The sequence below is a fragment of the Oryzias melastigma genome, linkage group LG10, assembly GCF_002922805.2.
Source record: "Oryzias melastigma strain HK-1 linkage group LG10, ASM292280v2, whole genome shotgun sequence".
NCBI classification, from domain to species: domain Eukaryota; kingdom Metazoa; phylum Chordata; class Actinopteri; order Beloniformes; family Adrianichthyidae; genus Oryzias; species Oryzias melastigma.
Window position 1 is genome coordinate 6,285,515 of NC_050521.1, and position 25,496 is coordinate 6,311,010.

At 38.2% G+C, this 25,496-nt stretch overlaps 1 protein-coding gene across 1 annotated transcript in view; it reads left to right on the forward strand.

Moving 5' to 3' along the window:
* The first annotated feature begins 4,641 nt into the window (after positions 1-4,641).
* Positions 4,642-25,496, forward strand: part of glra4a (glycine receptor, alpha 4a) — a 57,523-nt gene continuing 36,668 nt past the window's right edge. The window contains exon 1 of the mRNA XM_024283733.2: positions 4,642-5,410. Coding sequence (XP_024139501.1) covers positions 5,343-5,410 — 68 coding nt within the window. The 5' untranslated portion in view covers positions 4,642-5,342. The remainder of the gene's footprint in view (positions 5,411-25,496) is intronic.

Sequence of the window (25,496 nt, forward strand, 5' to 3'; positions counted from 1 at the left end):
TCTTGCCTCTCCATTTTCTTTACGGTGGCCATCATGCCAGTCTTTGGTACTTTTTTCTTTAAAAATTTAGAAAATACAGAAAATATAAAAAAAAGCCTTGTGTTTCCACTTTCAGAAAAAACACAATATATATTTTTAAAAACAAGTTTCAGAAATATAGATTGGAGCTAAAGAACATAAACAAGTCGGAAGCAAAGGCCATAAAGATTAGACTGAAATGGATGTCGGCACATATTTATGTATGAGGAACTGAGATATGACCAGGCACGAACCTCATTTAGCAGATAGTAGCTCCTGAGTAAGACCTCAGAGTGCTTTTTTAAAACTATACATATATATATATATATATATATATATATATATATATAAAGATAAACATCTAAATTTGCTATTGTACTACATATCTACAAAGTAGACATACATTTGTAATATATTTACGATGTCACAGACTTAATTATTTTTATGAGACCAGGGTATTCAAATGAACACATTGCCTTATGGATTCATGTAAACAAATATATAATTTTATTGTGTTATCTGAAAAAAATGTAAACGCTGTCATATGAAAACATCTTTGCTTGTTTTCTTAATTCTGCATTACATTATGTTTCTTTGTTTTAAGCTTAACCCCTTCTTGAAAGAGCTTGTTATTTTGCCCAAAAGGTCCTGGACGTAAACAACAGATGACCAAACATTCAGCATGAGCTCATAATAAATGTCTCAAAACGTCTGTTAGTCTAGAGAAATTTGACGTCTGTCTAGCTTTTGAGACAGATATCTTTTTAAAATAAAAGTTTTTAACCCATCTCCTGATGAAAGGGTAACCAAACCATAAAGTTGGAGGCTGACTCCCCCACAGCCAAAATTTGAAAATCTAATCAGGGGGGTGGGGCTTGGGGGCAGAACTGTTATCATTACTGGAGCTGCAGATCATGATGTCAGACTTCTAAAACTTACATGGTTTGACCAATCACAAAATTCAACTGTAATACCTCAATATAACCTGTAGGGGGCAGCACACATATGATTTTTGACTATATTTTGAAGAATTAAACAGTTTTATTTCAATTTGTCAAAAATTTGGCAATGACCAACAGTCAGCACTTTTAAAGCCCCATTTATAGAGGTCAACAGCCAAAAAAATGTAATTTAGGGTTTGGTTACGCTTTAACAACGATTTGGATAAATAAATACTCAATACTTAATTTATTTACATCTGTCCGTCATTAAAAATGCCACAAGAACATGTTAAAAACTCATTTTTCATCTGAGTGGGTGTTCAAAGTCTGCTATGATAGATCATCGAGTGGAAACATACTGTAGAATTAGGCTTGTGTAACATAAAGTATGTCCTATGGTGAAGAATGCAGTGGCCACTTATAGAATTGACCAGTGCTCATTCAGACATGAAGCCGACACATGTGGCTGCTCTTGGATTAATGGAAAAGAGTATATCTCAGAGGAGCCTAATTGTAATTTTAACAAGGTGAACACCACTGTCCTTCATGGAAGCCTTGTGAGTGACAGAGGTCTGCAGAAGGAAACCGTTCCTGCCCTCAGATGTCATAATTCATGGTCGAGCTCAATGGATGTCCACTTTTTAGAACACTAGAAAGATCAACAGAGAAAACGTTTTACTTTCCTGTTTTTTCTCATTACAATCCCAGCCAGATCTATGGGCTCCATCTCTACTGTCTTCTTCCACTAAAACTGCACTAAAACCTAGATAATCTCTAAAGTATCTGCACATAAAAACAAAGCCTTAAAAAAGGAGCAGAAGGTTGCATCAGCATTGGTGAACACATTCACATTTCATCTTTGTGTAGCCATGGGGGACATCTCCTGTAAAGTCCAAAAATATAATCCTTATATCCATTTTTTACACCTGCTTCCAACTGTTCAAGGGGCTGAAAAAAGAAAGCTAGCATGCATGGTTTTGCAATGAATGAAGTCAAAGTATCTGGAGAAAATCCAAACACGAGCAGGAAGAACACCCCTTCCCCAACTCCCCGCGCCCCCAATGCAGAAAACCCACTGCCAAAACCAGAGAATCAGACTTTGCTGGAGAAATGGATGAAAACACAACATCTGAGGCACATTCTTCCCCTGAGGTCAAACATGAAATCTCTGGTAACCTGGCCTACATATGTAATCTGATGATATTTTAAACAGTCGAACAGGTGTAGTTATTGGTGTGCTGTCTATTCCTGTCATTGGTTTCTGAGTTGACATGAATCTGTGGAGGATAGCTGGACGTCTTCCAGTGGAAGTAGATTGTGAATACAGAATGGCTTCTTTAAACTGATGGGACTGCTTTAGTCCCAACAGCACTGATGAAAAAAAATCAAGGATTTTTCTTGCCGAAATCCTTCTTTGATTTTTGTAATAGAGGACCAACATGGATGGAATGGTGTGTTTCAGGTTTTAATTTCTTGGGTCAAGTGTGTGTAGAACATGCAGTTGGGTTAAATAAGCATGTTGGAGGTGGTTGTGTGAATGTTAATTAGGGTCCACCAACCTCTTTGAATGGGTTAAGACTATTTTAGTTTCAAAACTGGTCCAAGCAACTGTGTGCTGTGGTGGATGCTCAGTAGTCCCATTTTTACTGCTGAGGGACTTTCTATAAATTACTAGAATTAAGAGAAATTTGGGAAGAAGGATTGTGGATGTTTTAAGACAGTAGGACCCCTCAATACACACTTGTTACGCCCCTCCAATCCACTCCGTCTAGGGGTCCAAAAAGGACGCAACACAAAAATGATGAGGCTCCATCTCCCCTCAGTCTCAAAGGCCAGAACACATAAGGCAGATTAACAAATGTATTGGATGGACAATAATAACAGCTAAAGTGTTTGCTTTAGAGTGGACCAAGCCCAAAATAATAACCAAAACAAGACCTACTTAAGAAAGCCCAAATCTTACCTAAAAAAAATAAAATAAACCAAAAGACAATAACTAACCTCCACACAACACACATAGCAATGGAGAAAACACACAAAGCAGGAGAAAACATGGGTCAAAGAAAATGGCAGTCCACTAAACAAAGTTTAAACCTTCTTAGAATTTTTTTTGCAACTTTGGCAAACTGAAGGAGATTACTGAGGGGATTGTTTGACAAGGTCAAAAAGCAAACACAATGCAGAACACAACACGGGAAAAAACAGACATGCAAAAAGAAAAAAAAACAATCAATAAAACAGTGAAACCACAAAAGGTGAGCCACGATTCAGCGAGAGACCACTGTGGATGGTCTCCATGTCTCTTTCTGATGTTTTTGCATTGTGGTTTGTCTAACAAGTGTTTAATGTATGGAGCAATGACCTAAATTCAGTAAATTAATAACATTTTTAGATTTGATAAACGTCCTACAGCTGACATGTCTGACCCTGTTCCAGTTGAGAAATTGTACTAAAACATTGTACATTGTGAGTTTTTGAAGTTCAAGTCAACTGAACATGAGCTTGAGGGTACATTAGTGCAGAGGTGCATGATGTTTACCACCTGAACCTTTAAGATTTGTTTTGTCTTTTTTTTCCTCATATGAAAGTGTAGGCCATAGGCATTTGTGGTGACATAATTGTGTGTCATGTGGAAAATGACATAACACAAGAACAAAGATGTATTTCTGTAATAAAGCTGTTCCAGGATGGATGGATGGAAATGGAAGGACTAACAATAACTTATTGGAAAAAACTGTTGTCAAGAAGAAACCAGCTGCGTGTCTATAGCTTATATTTTTATTCCATGATAATTTGTTGCTGTCCGTCTATTTTCTTGAACATGCTTTGCAAAAACTGAATCTTAAGAAAGTAAAAAAGACCCTTGTATAAAGAAAAATAATCATATTTTGTGTATTGCAAGAAAGATAATCTTATCTTTGTAATAGAAAAATCTTAGGAAAACATGTCTTAGTGACTAAAATATTTTTCATAAAATACAAATTCTATGAAAGACCATTTTCTTTCCCAATTTACAGATTTTTTTGTCTATTTAATAATATTTTTTATCATTTTTGAGATTTTTTATTTCTGTGGAGCCTCTATTTGCAGTGTATGCTAAGAAAATAATAATAGTTGTCATTATAAAAAAATAAACTTGTGTTGTCTGAAAAAATATTTGTAATAATTTAGATAAAATATATATGTAAATAGTTTGCATAACAAACAATTTTGGTCCTAACACAGAGCCCTGAGGGACACCACAAGTAATTCCTACATCAGAGACATGCAACCAAGGCTCTGGAGCCATATGCAGCTCTTTTATTCCTTAATTGTGGCTCTTTGACTTTAAGAAAATACCAAAAAAAATCAGTTAGGTTAAGCACATTTTCTAATATTGTGCACAAATGTTGCTGTCATAATGACAGAAAATGTCATGACCGCTTGCATGACCTCTTGCAATTTCAAGTAAATCTGCTGCAGAACGAGGATTTATTTGACACAGGGTTATTTTGAAAAGAACTTGTATGGCATGCTGTAAAAAGCAAATAAGTTAAAGTTATTAGCATTTTTAATTCAATTAATGTAAATATGTAACACTTTCTTTTTCATATGTATGAATGGGGACATGAAGTATATTTTTCTAAAAGGTTACGTGAGATTTTTGATTTTTGCTGGTCCAAATGGCTGGTGTTAAAAATTGTCGACCCCTGCTCTAGATTAGATGTTTATGTTTGTTAACATAAGGAACTAGATAAACTTGAATTTAAATTACCTTTAGAGATTAATAAGGAATGGTGAATTTGAATCATTTTTATTTATATATATAAGGAAACAAATATAAAAGGCAAATTAAAACAAATTTTTAAAAGTGAGAAATCAGGCATCAAATGTGTCACAAGAATCTTCCATTTCCAAGCTCCGTCTTTTTGGTGTTTCTCCTTTGGATTGGAGGAGAGTGAATTCACCAATTTAGCTTCACTTCTCTAAATGAGTCAGCCATCACCCCAAAGGCTGATGCACCTTTATCACTGAACGTTTTGGATTTCTGCAGGGTGTGTGAGATGATGGTGAAGAAGCACCACCAATAAAAAAAGAAGAAAAAAAGACGCGCAGACGCGCAACCAGACCCTCCCCTTGATCATAAGCGCCGACACACACCGAGACGTTGACCAAAGCCGTCCAGCTGCCTGGAGCAGAGCGCCTGCTGCTGCGTGGACGCCCGTTGACTTGGTGGGAGGAGGAAGAAGTTTCTCCAAGGAGAGGACAGGAGCGCCAAGAGAGATGCCTTCCTCTTCCTCGCGAGTCTCACGAGCTGCGCTGTGGATTTGCTGATTGCTTTAGTCGTTTTTTTCCCCTTTGCAACTTCTTCAGTGTGAGCAGGGAGAGGTTTTGAGCCAGAGGATGCTCCCACAGGTCGTTTGGATTCTGTACGTCTTGTCTTTCTGCTTTTTCCAGGGAAGCTTCATCAGGTAAGCATCCATGGATCAAATTTAATTCTATTTTGTTGGTTTCTTGGCATCAACTTTTTCTCCGCTGGATTGGACGCCTCTGTCATTTCAGCGACTCTTTTACGCGAGCGGATGGCTCCTGCGCTGCAGGCGTTTTGCGCAACAACTATGTCTACTGTGACGGTTAAAAAGTATGTCAGAATTTGTTCATCAATCCCTCTAAACACAAAAGTGTTTTTAAAAATGGAGGAGGAGAAACAACAGCTTCTTTTTCTTTTTTTATCCTTGTGCGTCCGAGCGCATTCTGGCGCAACTTATGGAACGCATGCGTAACAAACAAATATAAAGCAGCAATAATGCAGGTGCTGATGATTAAATATCAAAAAGAATTATCAATAATAATATTTTTTTTCCCATGTCTCCCTAAATGTTTTATTCAAAGGAAGCTACCTGTAGAGTTTCAAGTAGCACTCTAAATTAGAGCAAAATCAAAAGCTTGCATTAGAGAATATGGAATTCTGCAACATGAAGTACACAGGAAAACCTTTTTTAAATTATATTTGCAAATAGTGCAGGCTCGTTTTTAACTAAAACCCTTAAGACAGTAAAGTTATTCTGCAGAATAATGTCTCATCTCCATTTTATGTGCTCATTTTGCTTTAAATTGAGCACTTTTAGTTTTATTCATTCTCTGAGGTCAATCCACTTTTTCACCATCTACTCCTCTTCCACTCCCAGATCTCCTCTTGACCTCTTCTAGCTGTAAGAAAAAAAAAAAAACTTTTATTTGCACCCAGTACTTTCCTTATTTCATGCCCTGCCACCTTTAGGCTGAAGGGAATTAAGTTCTGCATAATCCTGAAGTGGAACAGAGCCGTGACTTTATGAACCCGGGGGTGAGCGGGAGCGGCTCCTCACCTGGAGCGGGAGTCAACTGACAGCACCTCCTCTGAGAAATGTTATGCTCCCCTGCCAGCTTCCCCATGCCTGCTACCATGGGAGGGAGTGGAAGCAGGGCATAGGGGGAAAATAAATGATTATGGAAGGAGGGTGGATGTAAGCGGCTGGCACTAAAACGAAGGTGTGGTAGTGTTGAGGAACGTTTGAGAAGAGGAACCAGGGATGTGAGGAGAGGTTGATGTATTTATCTGGACAAAGTGAGGAGATAAGAGGAGAATGGGGCTTGAGGAGGGGAAAGAAATGGTCCCAATCATGAAGGGAAGGTAGCAAAAAAACAAAAAAGAAGTGCTTTTGGCACATAAAATGGGACCCCTGTGGAGAAAATGCTGTAAACAAACATACGTTTCGGATATAAAGACAAGAAAAAGAGAGCGAGATAGAGAAAATTAGATTTAAGTTATTGGGAGCCAAGAACTTTAGGAAGGAATATTTCAGTGCTTGAAGATCATCACAAAAATCAGAAAAAAACTGATTTTGTTCTGCACACAGCTTTTATTCTTTGGGAATGTCTTCCTTTGCTTGAAGAAACCCGTTTGGATAAAAAAAATAAATTTAAAATGCAAAGTTGTTATGTTAATATATGCACTGACCTCCCTCTTTGCAGTGTGCGCAGTGCGGGTTCAGCTCGTTGGAACTGCCCGCAGCTTTTCTGATCCACGAAGTCGGAATGGTTGCAGTGTTTGCAGTTATACAGGAAGGTTAAGTGAACCTCATGTGTTTTCCAAACATTGTTGGTTAATTTTGTTGGTTAAACGTTGGCCTGGCAGTCATGTGAGCACAATGTGTGCTTAGAAGTTTGTGAACCACTCACAGCTTTCTCTACATGTGAAAATACTTTAGTTAATAATGGAAGCAATTCAAAAGAAGACACTGAATCACAATGTTAGAGGCCAGGCCGTTTGGAAATATGGTGGTAGTATCATGGTTTGGGTATTTTTTTATATGAGCATTGTATTTTGGATACACTGTAATCCATTTTTTTTATTATTTTAAAGTTATTTTGTTTACCTCAAACATTTTGTTGAAAAGTTTTTGTTACTTTGTAGGAACCACCAAAATAAAAATATTCAATTTCTAATTTAATCTTAATTTAAATCCAAATATAATAAAAAATCATTAATAACACAAAAAAAAGTTAGATAACTAATTTTCTTACATTCTTTGTAGTCAGTGTTTGTGGATTTTGCTGTTGGCAGAAGGATCCCCTGTAGAAGTCAGAGTTACTGCAGATCTGAAGAAACTTCTAACCGAAGACACTAAAATCTAAGATAACATTTAATAAAAAACAAATAATTATGAACATTTTACAAAGACTATTTATGATTCCACTGGTCTCTGATGATGAAAACTTGAATGGTTTAATAAAAATCCCTCAGTTGCAGTCCATTGTGGTCTATATTCAATGATCCAGTGACCATTGATGCACACTAGTTTTTTGCAGAGATTGTGGAAAACTACTACGCCACTAGATTTTACAGTTATAGATTCACCCCCAAAAATGATGATGGCCCTATGTGGTGCACTAAGTAGTGAGAGGATTCAAACACACACCCACTCAAGGTTTTCCATAATGATGGACATATTATGAAGCAACAATTACCTTCAAAGATTCAAAAGCAGAACCCAGAACACAACCAGTCCTCTTCATTGGTGTGTTTAGACTCTTTGGGTCACTTGCTATGATCTTTGTACAACAGGTGAATGATCCTTAGACTCTCCACAACAGACTTAGTGTGCTGCTGCTACAACCCAACATCAGGAGCTCACAGACTGTCCCTCATACAAGAACTCTGTTGAACAAATCAGGTTATTGTACAGTGCATCACAGTGCCTCACTTATTCCACATTTTATTATTTCACAGCCTTATTTCAAAATGAATTAAATCAGTTTTCTTCCTGAAAAAAAAAAAAACATAATAACAATGCGAAAAAGAAGTTATCTTGAAATTGTTGCATATTTATGCTCAGTAGTTGCTGAATCTTTGGCAGCAACTATAGCCTCTAGTTGTTTTGAATGTGACGTCATAAGCTTGGTACATCTGTCTTTGGACAGTTTTGCTCATTCCTCTTTGCAGTAGCGCTCAAGCTCCATCAGGCTGGATGGGGAGCGTCACTGCACGGCTATTTTCAGATCTCTCCATAGATGTTCAATTGGATTCAGGTCTGGGCTCGGGCTGGGCTACTCAAGAATATAGACAGAGGTGTTCTGAAGCCACTCCTTCCTTCCTTTTCTTGGCTGTGTGCTATGGATCATTGTCCTGCTGAAAGATGAACCGTCGCCCCAGTCTGAGGTCAAGAGTGCTCTGGAGCAGGTTTTCATCCAGGCTGTCTCCAGGATGTTGCTGTCAGCTTCCCCTCTATGCTGACGAGTTCTCCCAGTTTCTGCTGCCAAAAAAATCTCCACAGCATGATGCTGCCACCTCCATGCTTCACTGTAAAGGTGGTATTGGCCTGGTGAAGAGCACTGCCTGGTTTTCTCCTGCTATTCACTCCAAAAAGTTCTATTTTGGTCTAATCTGACCACAGAATGTGGTTTCTCATTGTCTGAGAGTCATTCGGGAGCCTTTTGACAAATTCCAGACGGGCTTCCATCTGCTTTTTAGTAACAAGGGGCTTCCGTCTGGCCACTCTACCATACAGGCCTGATTGGTGTAGAGCTGCAGAGATGGTTGTCCTTCTGGAAGGTTTTCCTCTTTCCACAGAAGAGTGCTGGAGCTCTGACAGAGTGACCATTGGGTTATTGGGCCCTTCTCCCTCAATCACTCATCTTAGATGACTGGCCAGATCTAAGAAGAGTCCTGGTGGTTCCAAAGTTCTTCCACTTACGGATGATGGAGGCCACTGTGCTCATTGGAACATTCAAGGCCGCAGAAAGATTTCTGGACCCTTCCCCTGCCAAGTGCCTCAGACTATCCCATCTCAGAGGTCATCAGTGGAAACAGAATAAACCTCAGCTCAATTTGGAGTGTCACAGCAAAGGCTGTGAATACTAATACACGGATCATTTTTCAGTTTGTTTTTTTATTTGTAATAAATCTGCAACAATTTCAAATGAACTTTTTTTCACATAGTCAGTTGTTTTTAATATTTTTTCAGGAAGAAAACTTATTTAATCCATTTTGAAATAAGACTGAGATAAAATGTGTAAGAAGTGAAACATTTTGAATATTTCCAGATGCAATGTTTTTTTGACATTTCAATATGCAGGAATGTTAAGTTACACAAGATACATATTTTTTTTCAAATGGGTTGCACAGTGATGTAGTGGTCAGACTCTTTTTCAAATCCCAACTTTGTTCTCTCTGCGTGGAGTTCTGTGTTCTCCCTGTACATTTGTAGACTTTCTCCATGAACTCAAGTTTCTTCCCACAGTCCAAAAACAGTCTTCAGAGGTTAATTTGTAACAATCTACAATAAAGCGGAGAATTACAAAAAAAAAAAAAATAGGGTATAAATGTATGTCTTATGGATAAAAAATAGACAGTTATAGTTTGTTTTCTTTGTCTTTATGCAAACCCCTCAAAAATCCAAAACAACTTAAATATATGCCTTTTTTTCCTTTATCATTTTTTAAATTTCTTCACAAACTCCACAAGTCCTTCCCCAGTCCTTCACCCAGATGTACCAAAGTCTATATACATTAGTCCTTATATACACAATCACTGCGTCCCTTTGGCGTCCTCCTACTTTGTGATGGAAGCAGTCTAAGGAGATCACGGATTTTCAACGTCCCGTCCACAGGATGCCAATATGGAGCTTACCGGATGTCTGTTGACGAAGAATGGGAAGGTCTCACCAAATAGCAGCTGGAATTCCACCTTCTTCCATTGAATGATACTCTTCTCCAATGTCTCGGTAATCCATATTAAAAGGTTTTCTGCAGCAGTCGAATCCTCACTCTAGTCAGGCCTGTTCCAACCTTTTCCCAGAGACTTGCTTCCCTTTTGAAATGTTTGTCATCAGTGGTACACCTGTGCGACAGGAAGTCCCCTGGTAGCCATGTTTGTGGTCCAAATGTCCAAATGTAGTAAAAAGTCCACCACCATTCAAACATAAACTCAAGAAAAAAAACATACATACTAGACCTTTTTAACTTGGGTTAACACATGGAAAGTCATTACTGAAATATACATATATATTTTTTATCAGTAAAAGACATTCCTATTCTGTTAAAAAAAAAAAAAACATATGTGGCAATGCTACAAATTGGTGACTTTAAATTGTCCCTAGGTGTGAGTGTTACCAACTGTAAGTTTATCTGTACTTGCATCTATTTCTCTCACACATCACCTAAAGAAACCTGTAGCGCTGACACAATCACATTGCTAAGCAGTGAATCACTACATTTGAGAAAACGGCGGACGAGAACACAAACTCCTTAGTTGGTGTTTTAATATTTTTTTTCAGATTTTTTTTTTTTAAATTGTGGCCTAAAGTTGAAATATTGTTACACAGTTTGGCTTTGTCTCCATTTGATCACAGCTCAGTTCCAGCGGGAACGGTTTCTGACAAAGTTCTCTTATTTTGTGATTGATAAAAACAAAAATAAGTGGATTAAAACCAGACATCTGCTAGAGCTAGAAAAACAAAAGTGAAGAAGAGCAAGAGGGAGGACAAGTGACCGAGGTTAAGAATTACAAGAAGCCCAATGAGATACAACTGATTAACCAAGTGCTTCTTGGTTAAGGTTAAGGGATGAGTTAGTACTGCAACTAAGTAAGTCTGACAATACGTTTGGTTGATTTGAAATCTCTGAGTGCATTTGAGCAAATCATGCCAAAGTTGGCTTGCATCTGAGCAGAGTTCATGGTACAGTTTGGATAAAATCTCTAAATGTGCCAGAACATGATTCTCCAAAGCTATGATTTCAAATTACACAGGGAAGTGTGTGATGTCTCAAATATGCAAAACGACAAAACAACCACAACATAGAAAAAACTTCATAGATGTTCTACAAGGAAGGATGAATAAGAAATGATAAATGACCAATTTAGCCCTGTAAGACTTTACATGTTTTTCTCCTCTCTTTATTAGCAGATAAAAAGTGTGCCCATTATCTTCCATAAAGGAGTGTGTAAAGCAATTGTATCCTCACTTAGGCGTGGATTGTTATGGACAACGTGAGCATTTACAAAAGCAAAACTGGACTAGGGGACCTATTTTTCTCAGTACAGATAGCCTCATTTGAGTTTGTCCATCAAAAAGTAAAGAACGACCACACATATGTTCATATCTGCTTCAGTGACGGGATTTTGAGGAATCCGGTGAGAGTTAGTAGTTTACAGATCTGTACAACACTTTTTTGAGGTGGTTGACGTCTGGTCAGAAGATCGCAGGTTTGGTTCCTGGCCTGCGCTCTCATGTACTGAAGTGTCCTTGGGCAAGACACTGAACCCCACACTGCTCTTGGTGGTCATGAGTTAGTGACAGTGTTTGGCCGCAGAGCCTCCATCATAGATGCGTGTGTGCATGGGTAAATGGGGCCAGTACTGTAAAGCGTTTTGGGACAATTGAGAAGATAGAAAAACGTTAAATAACTATTCACCATAAGACTTTGGTTTGTATTTGCCTTATAGAAAAAAAGATTGTAAATGACTTAGCTACTGAAACCATTTGATTTTTTTATTTAAATAAGGACAGTACTTATTCATCAATGTTTTAGCATAACAAAAACAAAAATGTGCCCGAATCAGCACTGTTTCAGAACTGTTTGGAACTTTGCATAGTTTTTTCACAGTAATATTTTATTTTTTGCTTTTTTTATTATTTTTCTGTTTATGTGAAACATTTTTGCACACTCAGCCCATGATGTAACAGCACAAATTAAGTTTTAGTGAGTAACAGAATATTAATTTAATAAGTTATAATCAGATCCTTTTTGCAACGGTTGCAAACAGGGATCAGTTGCAAGTTCTTTTAATTCATCCTTTCAATTCTCACACATCCTCTGCCTCACATTATGTATTTAGGAAAAATGCTTTGGTCTTTTTTTGTACTGATCATTTCATTAAAATTCTGGAGAGGTAAAAGGAGTAGATGCGACATATATTTAGCAAACTCTTTAAAAATGGTAGCTCAGTGGTTCTTTTCTTTGTAGGGAACTTCTGCTGCAATACTGAAGGCTGCACAAACAGACACACTGCTTCAGTGGAATCAATTCATTCTCATATGATTAAGGTATGTTTGTGTTGGTGGGGTACATTTCAATTGGATCAAATTTGCCCAACAGCAAATCATCATGAAGATGATTTTCGAGAGCCAATGAGACAGAAACAGAGTTCACTGAAGGTCAAGAAAAGTTTCCACTTTTGCAGGATTTTACTTTTCTCCATCCACTTTTGGCCAAAATAGTTCGAGACTTATGGCAGTGTGGCTGGAACTGAAAACAAAAATAAACCCTGACAGTGTTGAACCGGTCTGATTTTTCCCAGTTTGGCCTATGTCTCCAAAAACACTTTATAATGCACTATAATGCACTTAAAACCTCAAAAAGTCGAATTTTTATAGTCCCTTTAATAACAATTTTAAATGCTTCATTGGAAGGAATAACTTTATGGTAAGCCTCATTCTGACAGGAAATAACAGTATTTCAGCAATCTATCATAGTGTATTGTGTCATTTATAAAATCTATTTAAAACACCAAAATAAATCTTCAGTACAGAATTTCTTCCATGTGAACATTTTTCTGCATCATCTATTATCATTTTCCTGTACATTTTGCCTGGGCGAGGTAACCAGTGTCATACATGACCGCTCTCGCAATGAACCTTGGAAGGGTTTTGCAGGACAGCTGGCAGATATGCTGGCTTGCAAAAAGGATGAATAATGGTGTTGTCTGCATTAGAGCTTTAATGCACATTTCAGTTTGACAGAGGGAGCAGTCCCGTGTCTCTAAAGCATAGACGAAGACGCACCTCACAATCTGCAAGTGCTTGTTTGTTCAAAGTTCTCTAAGTAATCTGTGAAGCTGCTGATGGACCCTAATGAAAAGCAATCGTAACTGTAAATATAATCTAAAATATTCAGTTAAGGAGCTCCTATTTGTTTTAATGTTTATTTTAAAGACTTTCTGTTAAAAATACAGCATAAAGCTGTGGCTCATAGCAAAAACTCTGGAGTAAATAAATACTCTGACTATTGTGAACTTTAAAAACCTCAGTTAAGTGAGGACGCAGTCCCTCTGTGATAGCTTTTAATTAAATGCTGCACTCCCGGTTGGTTTTTCAGGCATATGTAAAGAAAATAATATCTAGAGGCTAGTAAACAGCAGAAAGAAAAGGTTTGGAAAGATTGTATATTAAATGTCTCGTGAGGACATGCCCAAAACACAGACAACTTCTCTAAAAGTAAAGAAAATACTGTATGTACTATAGAACTGATTATACCGGACATTGAAAATTAAATCCCAATTAAACTTGTCAGTAAGTTTCCCTTGTTCTGTAATGTCACAGCCATTTATTTGGCCTTTTGGAAACACCAAAATCCTTCATTTATTCACAGATTAGTGCAGGAAAAGTGCTGCCTGAGACCGTGCATTAAAAAGGACAGATGGGATGTTCACGTGCGCTAATGACTAAAAAATGAGCCACGCAGGAGAGCAGCCATGTAGCTCTGTAACCGCCACAATCCTCCACTGTGGCGGTGCACTCAACAATTAACTGAAATTAAAGAATTCATTAAAAAAAATGAACCTTTTGTATGTTTTAAGTGTATGTTGAAGATGTAATTGTGCTGAAAATGCTGTGATTTCAAAAAATATTTTTTCATAAATAGCCAATTTTTTAAAGTAAGTGTCCTCAGATCCCTTTTGTTTTTGTCTCCAGCAACATTTAATAAAATACCACTGTCTCAATCCCTGTCAAGAAAGCTTGAAACGGATTTGCCCATTGCCACAAAGGACATTAGATCTGTGATTGGATATATGGTGGAGGTGACAGCTCGCTGATGGTCTCAAGCAGTCTGCCAGGGTCTTCACTGCAGGCCTGACACTTCAGGCTGAGAGATGTGAGTGATTGTTTCCTGCCCGTTTTAATCAAACCACATGTGACCTTTCTCAGTTTCTGTTCCATCAAATGTTCATAACAAGCTCTTCGGTGCCACCACAACACACATGTGTGCTGTTATGAAGATGCAGGAGGATCCAACACCTTAAGTATTCCACTTTTCCTTTTTTATTTAATTGAAAATCACTCCCTGAGTTAAAACTCAATTATAAGTGACACCTTAAAAATTCCTCTTTTACAGAGAAGGGGAGGTGGGTATCTCAGCGTCTTTTCCTGTTCACACCAAATTGTGTTTTCATTAGTAGCTGCTGCTGCCAGCTGGAATCAAAACTCTGAGTGACTGATTATTAAATGCATGGTGGGCTGTAACTGATGTACGCATCTCAGAGTTAATGCTTCAAGACGTGCAGCCGGCTAACATGACACTGAAGCTGAAATGCAACATTGCTCGGCCTGTAACTTGTTTTCCACTGACGCGCTGTGAAACAGATGAAAGATGACATTACCGCTAATACTGACGACCTGTCTCTGCGGTAACTCGAGGATATCTGGGGTAGCAACGAAGAGGATGCAGAAATCAGCTGTGGTTTTATTTGCTTTCTCAAAAAGTCAGAAATATGTCACATATTTTACTTTATTATCGTGTAAGTGCACCCACTGATTGTATTTTTAAATCATGTTCAGTCATTTTAGATGTAATTCCATTACAGAGTTCACTTTGTATATGGTCATATTTAGTTGTTATTTGGTCATTATTGCATGGAATAGATGTTGATCGGGTCACTGAAAACATCCCGTACTCATAGCTGAGTTCGTGATTGGCTGATGCGACGCAGCGACCTGTCAAACTTCTGTTACCTGCTGTGAAATGCAGCCAGACATTCGAGCGCTGCACGTGCTCGTGCTTGCCCCGTCACCGGTCTTAAATGACCCCGCCCACTATTGCAGGAAAGGCAAAACGATTGGCTAGAACTTCAATGAATGGACTAGAAGTGATTGACATGTCCTAAGACAAACAGACCTTCAATGAAACAAAGCATCGAAATGAGGAAGTGATTGCAGCAGAACTGCATAAATTATAATGGTTCCTGCTTCAAACCAAATTTGGTGCCCAACCTTATCCGCATACAGTATTAGAGTTATCCAGACTGAATAGGGTTAATAAAAACTTCTTTATTTTCTTATTTGTTTTTATGTGCAGTGCTTTGAATCAACTAGAGCTGTGAACTTTTTCTGGCCACAGGAGACTATGCATCATTATGTTTTAATTTACTAAAAAGAAAACCAAATCTTTAAAAGAACATGAGTGTTTTGGGGTTTTTTTTCACTTAAAAGAAGTGGCTGCACTTAACGGAATTCTACTACTTTGTGAAAAATCATCCTCTAGACTGCTGCACATAGTGTAATCTAATGCAGGCCTGAATGGATGAAAATGTCATTAATGCAGTGGCCTTTAAATTTCGGTTGGATTGTGATCTGCTGGACCAGAAATATTCAAGAATGTGAACATTACATCTGCTGTTTCATGACTTGAGGGGAAATTTTATTTCACACCCCAAATTTGTACGAGCAGTAGTTTGGTGTTATGCAAGATGTCTGAGTGTAAGCTCAAACTGGAGAACTGGGAAATCTCAAAAGCAATGGAATGAAATCATGTGCAAAGAGGAAAAGCAGAAGATGCTTAACAGACATTTAAGGGGGTACAGCCAGGAATCCAACCATAGTTTTTTTTTAATTAAATTACAAGGCGATATGCTGTAGATACACCAGATTCTCCATAACTGCTTAGGACTGTGCAGTGGCAGAATATAAGGTCCCTTTGAGCAGACCTGGCACATCTCTAGGTTTGAACTACGTCTTTACTCAGTAAAGTCGACAGATTATTCATTCATTCATCTTCTTGGCCGCTTCTTCCCTTTCGGGGTCGCGGGGGTGCCGGAGCCTATCCCAGCTACTCATGGGTGAAGGCGGGGTTCACCCTGGACAGGTCGCCAGTCTGTCACAGGGCAGATTATTCCAAAAGTTAAAACATCTGACATGTGCAGACGTTTTTTGGAGGGGGAAAAAGTGGGAATTTGCTGGTTGAAGATTTTGTTATTTATCTAAGTTCTATTTATGACTGGATGGTTTGGGTCACACTGAGCTGACCAAATGTACTTTTTTTTCAATTAGAAGCAACGGATGACATGTCTTTTATCAAATTTGTAAAAGGAAATGGAAAGATTGTGTACAATTCAAAATTACACTTTTTTTTTTCTTTAAAACTCGAAATGTATGAACTGTTTTAAGCTGTTTATGTGTAATCTAATGGTTGATTATTATAGATTATAGTGAATTAATAACACTGAAGACTGATGCATAAATATTAATGTATTTTGATAGCTTGTTTATTTATTACATTAGCATGTGTCATCCTTCAGACAGGTAAGACATTGCCGTAAAGCCAAGGGACTTGACGCCCTGTAATTGTCATCAGTGAGGGGGAGACAGTGATCATGCAGCCTTCTGGCAGCATTACCAGTGTTACAGTTGAGACAACAAGCTGGATCTTTTTACAAACACACACAACATTAAGCAGACTGCATGAGTTCTCTCTGTTTCTAGGAAACCACATGTGCCCCTCTGTGGTACAGTAATGCAGTTAAGTGGATCTCTTCACTCCACTTCTCTGGAGCTCAGAGATTAAAATGGCCACCTATTGACTAAAGCGGCTCTTTGGCGCTGAGGTTCACGACCGCCGGTCATTATCCTCTCTGCAATTAAGAACATGAAGTCTGGGCCCATTATGACACTCCATCATGCCGTTATGTCTAAGCATAAAGGTCTGATTAAGTAAAGTATTCCCTCAAAAAGCACAGAGAAGAAATGCATGACTGGGTAAGAAAGAGAAAAGTCTATAGCTAAAGAAGTCAAAATGAAATTACTTTTTAAATGGATCAAAATCTCGTAACGATAAAGGCCATTTGGTAATTGATCTGTAATTATGTCGCTGTGATTCATTAAAAGTCCAGGACACATTTTAGAGTAGAAGACATGAGCCACAAGTTAATGATTAAACTGGCCTCAACAAAAAGCTTTAATGTTAAGACAATTTCCTCATTGTTGATGAGTTTGATTTAGATAAAAATACAGAAACTTTTTTACCATCTAGGAAAATTCCCTGCTGCCACGCAACCTCTGGCCCAGACAGTCTGGAAACAGCTGTATGGGGTCGTGTGTTCCACACTCATTCTAGTCTATATGTCAGTGATGTGTGGTGAGGTTTGAGGCCGGTTGACTCTTTCAGTGTTGGATCTACGGATATATAGATTGGCCAACTACTGATTGTGTTTCAGATCTAATTTCAGCCATCTTTCCAAACACATTGCAAGTTCATAATGGTCCAAGGAAGAATGTAAAATAGGGTTTCAGTAGGACTCCCAAAAAACACCAAGATGTATGGTACAGTCAGACTACAACAAGAGACACAGCACCCCTCTGGACAAAAATCTCTGTAAAGAACTTCTTTGAGTGTCAGTCTCAATGGAGATGTGTTGGTCCGACATTAGCTGTGTTTACATGGACACAAGTAATCGGAATGAACGCCTGATCAGAATAAAAATGCGTCATTTAAACACGCCATTCGGAATACTCTGGCCCAATCAGACTCATTCAGATCCAAATTTCCTTCTGATCCAGATAGGTGGGTTATACTGAGTGTTGATCTGATCGTGGTTCATGTAAACAATTCACTCCGATCGTGCGTCATTACTGCTGGATTTTACGTTATGCTTAAAGGGTGTGGCGGTCCAGAGGAGACTTTGGAGCACGAACAGGACTGATCAGCTACTCTCCGCGAGCGAACCGTTTCTCTGACCAGAACAGCTGGATTCATAGCTTTCATGTCTGTGAGCGGGAGGGGAGGTCAGAGGGTGCATTGTTACGGTGTGAGCTTCAGACCGCAGTCTGTCTGGCTGCTCTGCCTGAGAGACCCGCCGGGCTCAGGAAAACCAAGTCTCCTGGGACAACTGTGTCTCTGAGCGGCTTTGGGATATCAGAGATGGCGGAGGCTGCTTTTGAATGTAGAAATGCCGCTCCGCGCTCCAAAGAGTCCTGAAAAACCGTAAAAAAAAATCAGATGAATTCATGTTTCCAGTCGTGTCCAGACAAATTAAAGGCTTATGATATTCCCACATATTTTAGACAGTTCTGCACATGTCAACATGATTTATTCCAATCAAACGTGTGGACCATGTAAACGTTTGTTACAATCAAATAAAGTTTCTTTGGGCCCTTGAGCCCAGTTACATTCTAATCTGATCTTTGATCCGATCAGACATTTTGCACATGTAAACGCAGCTAATGTTTAACACTTTTTGTTTGTTCAATTTGTGTTGGAAAATGTGTTTGTCACATGTTATGGAAAATGGTTCATTTCTTAACACCGTAACTGTTTATCTGTTTACAAAATCAGCATGATTCCAGTGGATTTGGGAGTGGAGAAAAGCAGCCTTGGGGTGATATGCAACACGTAACAGTAGTAATTTAATAAAAAGCCACATTTTTCTGCTTCAGAATCTGCTGGAATTATGTTAATTACTACAGCTCCAGTGTAAAAGGGTTAAATGAAACAAACTATTTTTGTTGTGTTTTTGCAAGAAATATGTGGTGACCTTTCTTTTCTTTAAGTTTTTTTTTCCAGATCCAGGTTTTTCCAGCTTGCCCCAAAACACCCCGATAGAGAAGACTGTAAAACTGAAACAATAGTGGGATGTTTGGTAAACTTTACACAAAAGAGACCAATGTTAAATTCATACTAAAAAGCAATTTGGACACCATGCTAACTACTTTTCATTTTTCTAAACGGCGGACATCACCGATTTATGAAGTGAAAATCTTACCAATACGAACATTTTACCGAGTCTATTTATGCATCAATTTTTTTTTTTTTACTGTTTTGGGCCTTTTGTACAAAATGTGTAGCGATTGAGTGTGCATCAAAAGTAAAAACAGTTAAACTTTTGCCAAGATTTGGTAGTGGCATATGGGTAGTGTCCATTTCAAATCGTGCTCATAAAGGAGAAATTAATAATTGAGGTTTGTGCCTGCATAGAATTCTGTGACACCGAGTCTTTCATATATCAGAATAAGCCTGGAGCAAGATTCATGGTATTTGCACCGCTTAGACATTTTGCACCAAGCCTCCTCTAACATGCACTAGCATCGGGTAGTAACGGTACAGTGTGAACACCATAAAAGCACGTTCAAGAATGCCAGTTTAGTGTGTCCGTCACTGTGCATTATAGGTCCAGTATGTACATAGCATAATAATAAAGTTAATGGATAATATTCCTCTAATTGTTTTTATCAATCAATTAAATGTTTTGGGTCTATTAAACATAACAAGAGTTTTGGCTCAAGAAAAAATAAAAGCTAAAAGTGCCAGACCAAGAGAAGAGCATAAATTTTGTTTGTGGTCCCCCCCGTCACCTGGATGGGGAGCAAAGCTGAAAGAAACCTGGTTTACAGAACCGTCAGGCTGGATTTTTTTAACAACTGAGCTAAAAGTAAGGACTTCCCCATGTGAGGAATTGTCTTTATACTTGTACACAATAGAAAGAAGTCACACAGCATTCATCACAGCCTCGCCAGCAATGAGAAAAAGCCAATAAATCTCCTTCAAGTCTGTGAGTTTCCACCTATTGGGCTTCAAAAGAGCTTTGAATTGACACACTGTGCTGTAAGTGGCCATTATGTGGCACCCTGTAATATAAATGGTCTGTTTGCCGTGTTTGGCCCACAGGTGACTCTTTTATACAGAGAGCAAAGCTGTTGAGTGGGAAAACACTTCAGATCACACACATGCACAAATCCTCACACTGACCTCTGCACCACGAAAAGTGCTGACATGAGTGGGATGACTAGCTGTCCTTGAAAGAGAGGAAAGCACAGCGTCAACCTGTAAGAGCGTCATAATGTGGTGAGATTGGAAGAAAGTCTGCTAGAGCTCAACAGAGTTTCTCCTCCAGAAGGAGCTTTTACATGTTTTCATAAATGATATTGTAGTGCAGTACAATAAAAGCTTTTTGACTTTGGGCGTGTGACGCACATTCAAAGACAGGTGTTCAGCACAGTCCTAAACACACATTCACTCTAACACATATACCTGTATTTGGAAGAGGCTTGGTGTAAAATATTGAAGCAGTACAAATTTAGTCAGTCTTGATCCAGGTTTTTTTTATAGAATATGAAAGACTTGGCGTCATATAATTCAGTCCGGGCACAAACCACAATTATTAACTTCTCCTCCATGATCAATTTTCAAACAGTTCACCGTTTCAAAGAGTGAATTAAATCCGATTCCCTGATTGGTTCAAGTTCAACCTGGTTTTAGTTTTGAAGTGTGTTCATTGGCCACGCATTTTTGTATGTAGACCCTGAAAATATGAATAGAAACTTGCATGGGGACACTCGAATGCAAGAAACAGGATTTTACGCACATTTACATAGACTTGAACGCAGCTTTACAGGGAAATAAAACAGAGCAAACTAGAAAACAGTCGCTGTTGCGTTTTCTTTTGCCATAAAGTCCATATTGTTTTAAAACATTGTAATCTGTCAGTTTTCAAAACCTTAAAAAAGAAAAGCTCTTTCATCTTTGGTTCTTTTCTTAGATCCATACTAGCTTTAAAACACTTATAATGAATAAGTAATTACGGGATGAGCATATGGGAAATCCACTTTAGGGTAAATACTCTTTCATTAAGCTACAGTGGAGGAAAAGGCATACAATCAGCAGAGTGACATGACTTTGACCAAGACTCTAAAGCTTGACATTTTATAGAAAGTTCATTGAATCCTGTTCTGAGCCTTTAATTAACCCTGCCTTTTCGTGAATTTAGTCAGCAATCTACAAGGCTTTAGTGTTCTCTAATAGGACTGAGGGCTTTGAATAAAGGAAATGGAATTATGTTTGCTTTTCTGAAATGTTCTGCTTGTGTGCAAAATTCTATCTATGACTTTGTGACCAAGATAAACTGTATAAAAGGCAACATTTCGGTTAGACAGCAGTGAAAACACAAATCAAAATCTGTCTCATTCACAACTCCACAAATGGGTAAAAAGGACCCAAAATTCAGGGGAGCCAGAGGTAGGGGTGGAAAAAATGTGCATTCTTAAATAAAAAAAATATACATACTAAAGACTATAAAATAATCAAACTATGGACTAAAACACACAGAGGGCCTACAGTCATGGAGTTTAGTGGGTGTAGAATACCTTGAACAAGCCTTAACCGAACACAGAGTGCTAAATGTTGTAGTTCTTCCAAACACCACTGGAAACTGGTTGCAAAATGGAGCATTGAAAAGTTAGATTTTACATCCAAACCAAATGTCTTTACGGTCTGGTTTCAAGGATCGAGTTACATGTCTATACCCTGCAAGCACCCGGTCAGAACAGAAGGTAAAGTTTCCGGGTCACCTGGACAGATCAGCCAAAGACCCTGCAACACATTGGCAACCTGTTCATTTTGTAACCCGGACTTTGCCCAACACTGTGACGCTGTAGGGATTCAGTATAGCTTCTGAAAAGTGACCATTGACCAAGAACAATATTGCATGGAAGACTTTGCAGAATTTTCCCAGCTGGCTCCTGCTGGTGTTCCAGAAACCCTGCCTTATCAGCTATTGATTACCATAACCAATATGGAGCTTCAATGGCAGGTTGGTTGGAAAACATGTAGGATACAAGCCCTCGATGAGGGGATTTAGGCACTCCTTCTTTAGAGAAACCAATTAACCTATGAAGAATGTTTTTGGACAGTCGGCATTCAAACCAGGTGTTTTTACTCTTAGGCAAGAGTGCTAAGTTGTTCCTTAAATAGCCACTAGATGTTCGCTTTAGGGCCTATTTACTCCAATGTTAAAAAAGTCCTAATTTGCTCCAGAAATGCAGTCATATAGAGCTTGGTTTCAAAGACTGGACTATTACAATGCATTAATGCCCTGTTAGAAACAACCAAGTTCTTGTCTACAAATGCATACAAAGCATGGTAAAAGTTGGATTAGAAAACAAGTTGGGGTAAATATTTTTGATTGAAAGGTTTTTGCATGTCTTTAAATGTGTCATAACTTTCCCAGATCTTGTTATATGCAGAACAGTTGATCATGAACCATATTGTAGAGATGTACTAAAATCAGACCACTTGTATTTTGCAAATATTCCTTTATTGCAAATAATATTTTAAAACTTTGATTCGTTCATATGTAGGGAGTATCTGACAGGAGGAAAATGCAGCCACTATGCAGATTGATTTTTTTATCGTGTTTTCTTACAGAAGACACCTAGCATATTGTTCTCTGTGTTTAAAACCTGTTCTTTTATCAATAGGATGTTCCCACTAATGCGCCGGTTGTTAGTTATGCATTGCCACACTTTAATTGTGTTTATCTCAGGCCACACACTGCGCTCAGAGCTTCCTAACCATCCATAACCGAGGCTAGAAATGTATCTTTTTTTATCACGTCGAGCAGACGCTGCGTGAGTGAAGAATGGATTATTCTTTCCCACGATCCTGTATGACCACCGAGACTGCCTCTTTTCTTGTTTGTACCCTGTGAGACCCCGTCTTTGTTTGCGGAAATAATGTGTCAATCCCCTGGTTCTCTTTGGCTGAGAATGATTTGCCTTTCAATAAATGAGAGGTAAATAAAGGGACGGTTAAGCTCAATAAATGTGTAATGCTGCTGTAATTCATTTTTCTGTACAGAACCACCTCAAAAATATTACAATTTTAATCACATTTTATAAAAGGAGAGCTGATAACAAGTATATTTATTAATATTAATCTCTTGTATCATTTAAAATCTGACAGGAAAAAGCAAAAAAAAAGCTCAAAATTGTGTGCAAAACAGGATTAGTTCATAGTCTGCACTTGTCTTTCCCTAACAGGCTGAAGGATTAGCCTGTGAAACTCATTTGCCTTTGTTCTTTTGGAAAAAAAAAACCTGCCATACATGCAAAGCATGCCCAGCACCCCAAGAGGCTCTTGTGAATAAGACATCACCCTGGAAAAAGTGCACAAAGCAAATGGAGCGCTGCCTGAGTTGTCTCTTGGACACAGCCTCTGAGGAAATCTGAGCGAGGCCGTCTGGCCTGCAGCTTTTTCACATCTGTGAGGATGAAAACATCAGAACATATTGAGCTTCCATCCGTTTTGTGCAGTTCTGCACTTTGTTACAGACTGGTTTACATGGACAAACAGTTATTAGGGATCAGAAGCCACAGTGACAGCTTTTACTGTTGTATGAGATTCACGTTGCAATGTGATAGATAATTGGCAGCCCGAAACATAATAGAAAGTGATTTCATATCTTTATAAAAGAACATTTTATGTTAATAGAATGTCATAAGTTTTCTTTTCCCTAAGACTTCAAATATAATGTTTGTTTTACTTCACGTCTGCTTCCATAAATTGTGTAAGACTGTACGTTATACAATTTGACATTTGTTTTGTATTGAAGTTTTGGGTTTGCTCTCTATTGACAAGGATACTAAATACAAAAAACAAGTTAAAACAGTATCCTGTAAAGAAATAAAAAAATGTAGTAAAGAAATTAAAACAAAAACTTAAAATCTAATTAATTTTACCTGAAGATTAGCAAAAGCTCATTTTTCAAAGGTGTAGAAAAAACTAGAAACTGAAAAACTTTTTGACTGGTGCTATAAAGTAGTATACCTTGTGCGAGCAAATTAACTACATTGACAATTTCAAAATAGACGTCCAAAAAGTACTGATTGTCATTAAAAAATAATCAAAAATACAAAAATATAAAATAAAATCTGGGCACTATTAGGAGCTTTTTACAATTGCCATATTTAACTGTGAGAGTTAGTATTATTGGACCAATCCAGCAAGGTCAAGTGGGCCCCATATGGCTTGAAAGTGGACAGAATAGGTTTGTCCACGGTTTCCATGGTGGCCCCACCTGTGTTTGGCCACACTGGCTTAAGTGGGGACTCAGTGGGTAGCTCGCTAGCTACCTAGCTAGCTCTCTAGAATGCTACAGTGGAGCTTGCTAGCATACTATGCTGTATAGGCAGCTGGCTAACATAGAGAGCCAACCTACTGAGTCCCCACTTAAGACAATGTGGGTAAACACACGTGTTGCCACCATGGAAACTTTGGACAAACCCTTTCGGGGCCCACATTTTCTGCCCACTTTTAAACCATATAGCCCACTTGACCTTGCTGGTTGGGGAGAAACATAATCCTGAAAAATATATGCTCATTTAAATCAGGAATGTTTGGCAATCTCACTTTGGTGGGACAAAGTTAAACAGTTAAATAATCTGCATTTGGTCTGTTTTCTACCTCTGCTAAATTGGGTTAGAGGGGAAAAAAAATCATATTTATGTGAGTTGATTAATATGTCATAACTCCTTGTCATTCAAGTTAAAAAAAGAAAACTATGTCAGCATTGGTTCATCTCCATTTTATTTTTGGTATTTTAAATTTTAATATCCAACCTGTTGAGTTTTTACTTAAACCTTTGAAGCCAATGGCTTCCATAAAATATGAAATTAAGACAAAAATTGGCAGAAAAATAAGCCGAAAAAAGGCAGATAAAACAGCAAATGTGCTTCAAACAAATGTGCAAGGATCAGAGGAAATATGTTCAGGAATCAGGTGGCTTGTGATGCAAAATTGGTGTTTAGTTCAGTGACAACTTTTAGAAAGAAACTATCCCTGAGTCTGTTTGTTCAAGCAAGTAGCATCTGCCAGATGGCGGCAGATTGAAAAGGTGAAATGTCTGGTTCTCCTTAGGCAGTGAGAGCTGTGGATGGAGGTTATTGTAGTCAGAGGGCAGCCAATGATTTTGTGTGCAGTGCAGGTCTAGTCAAACTTGAGGTGTGGGTCAGCATACTCTCAATGGTGGAACAATAGAAGATCATATGAAACTGGACACAAAGATGATGAGGAGCGGTCTTAAAACACTCATATCTAGACTTTTAAAAACAAGTTTGGCTTTTTGTTTATCTGCTTTGCTTTAGTGTATTTAACATGTAGGAGCAACAGAATAGTTTGGTTTGATGTCACTTTGAAATCTGATGAACAGACTAAGCCAGAGGTGTAAGTACTAAACCCAAAGGACAAAGAGTT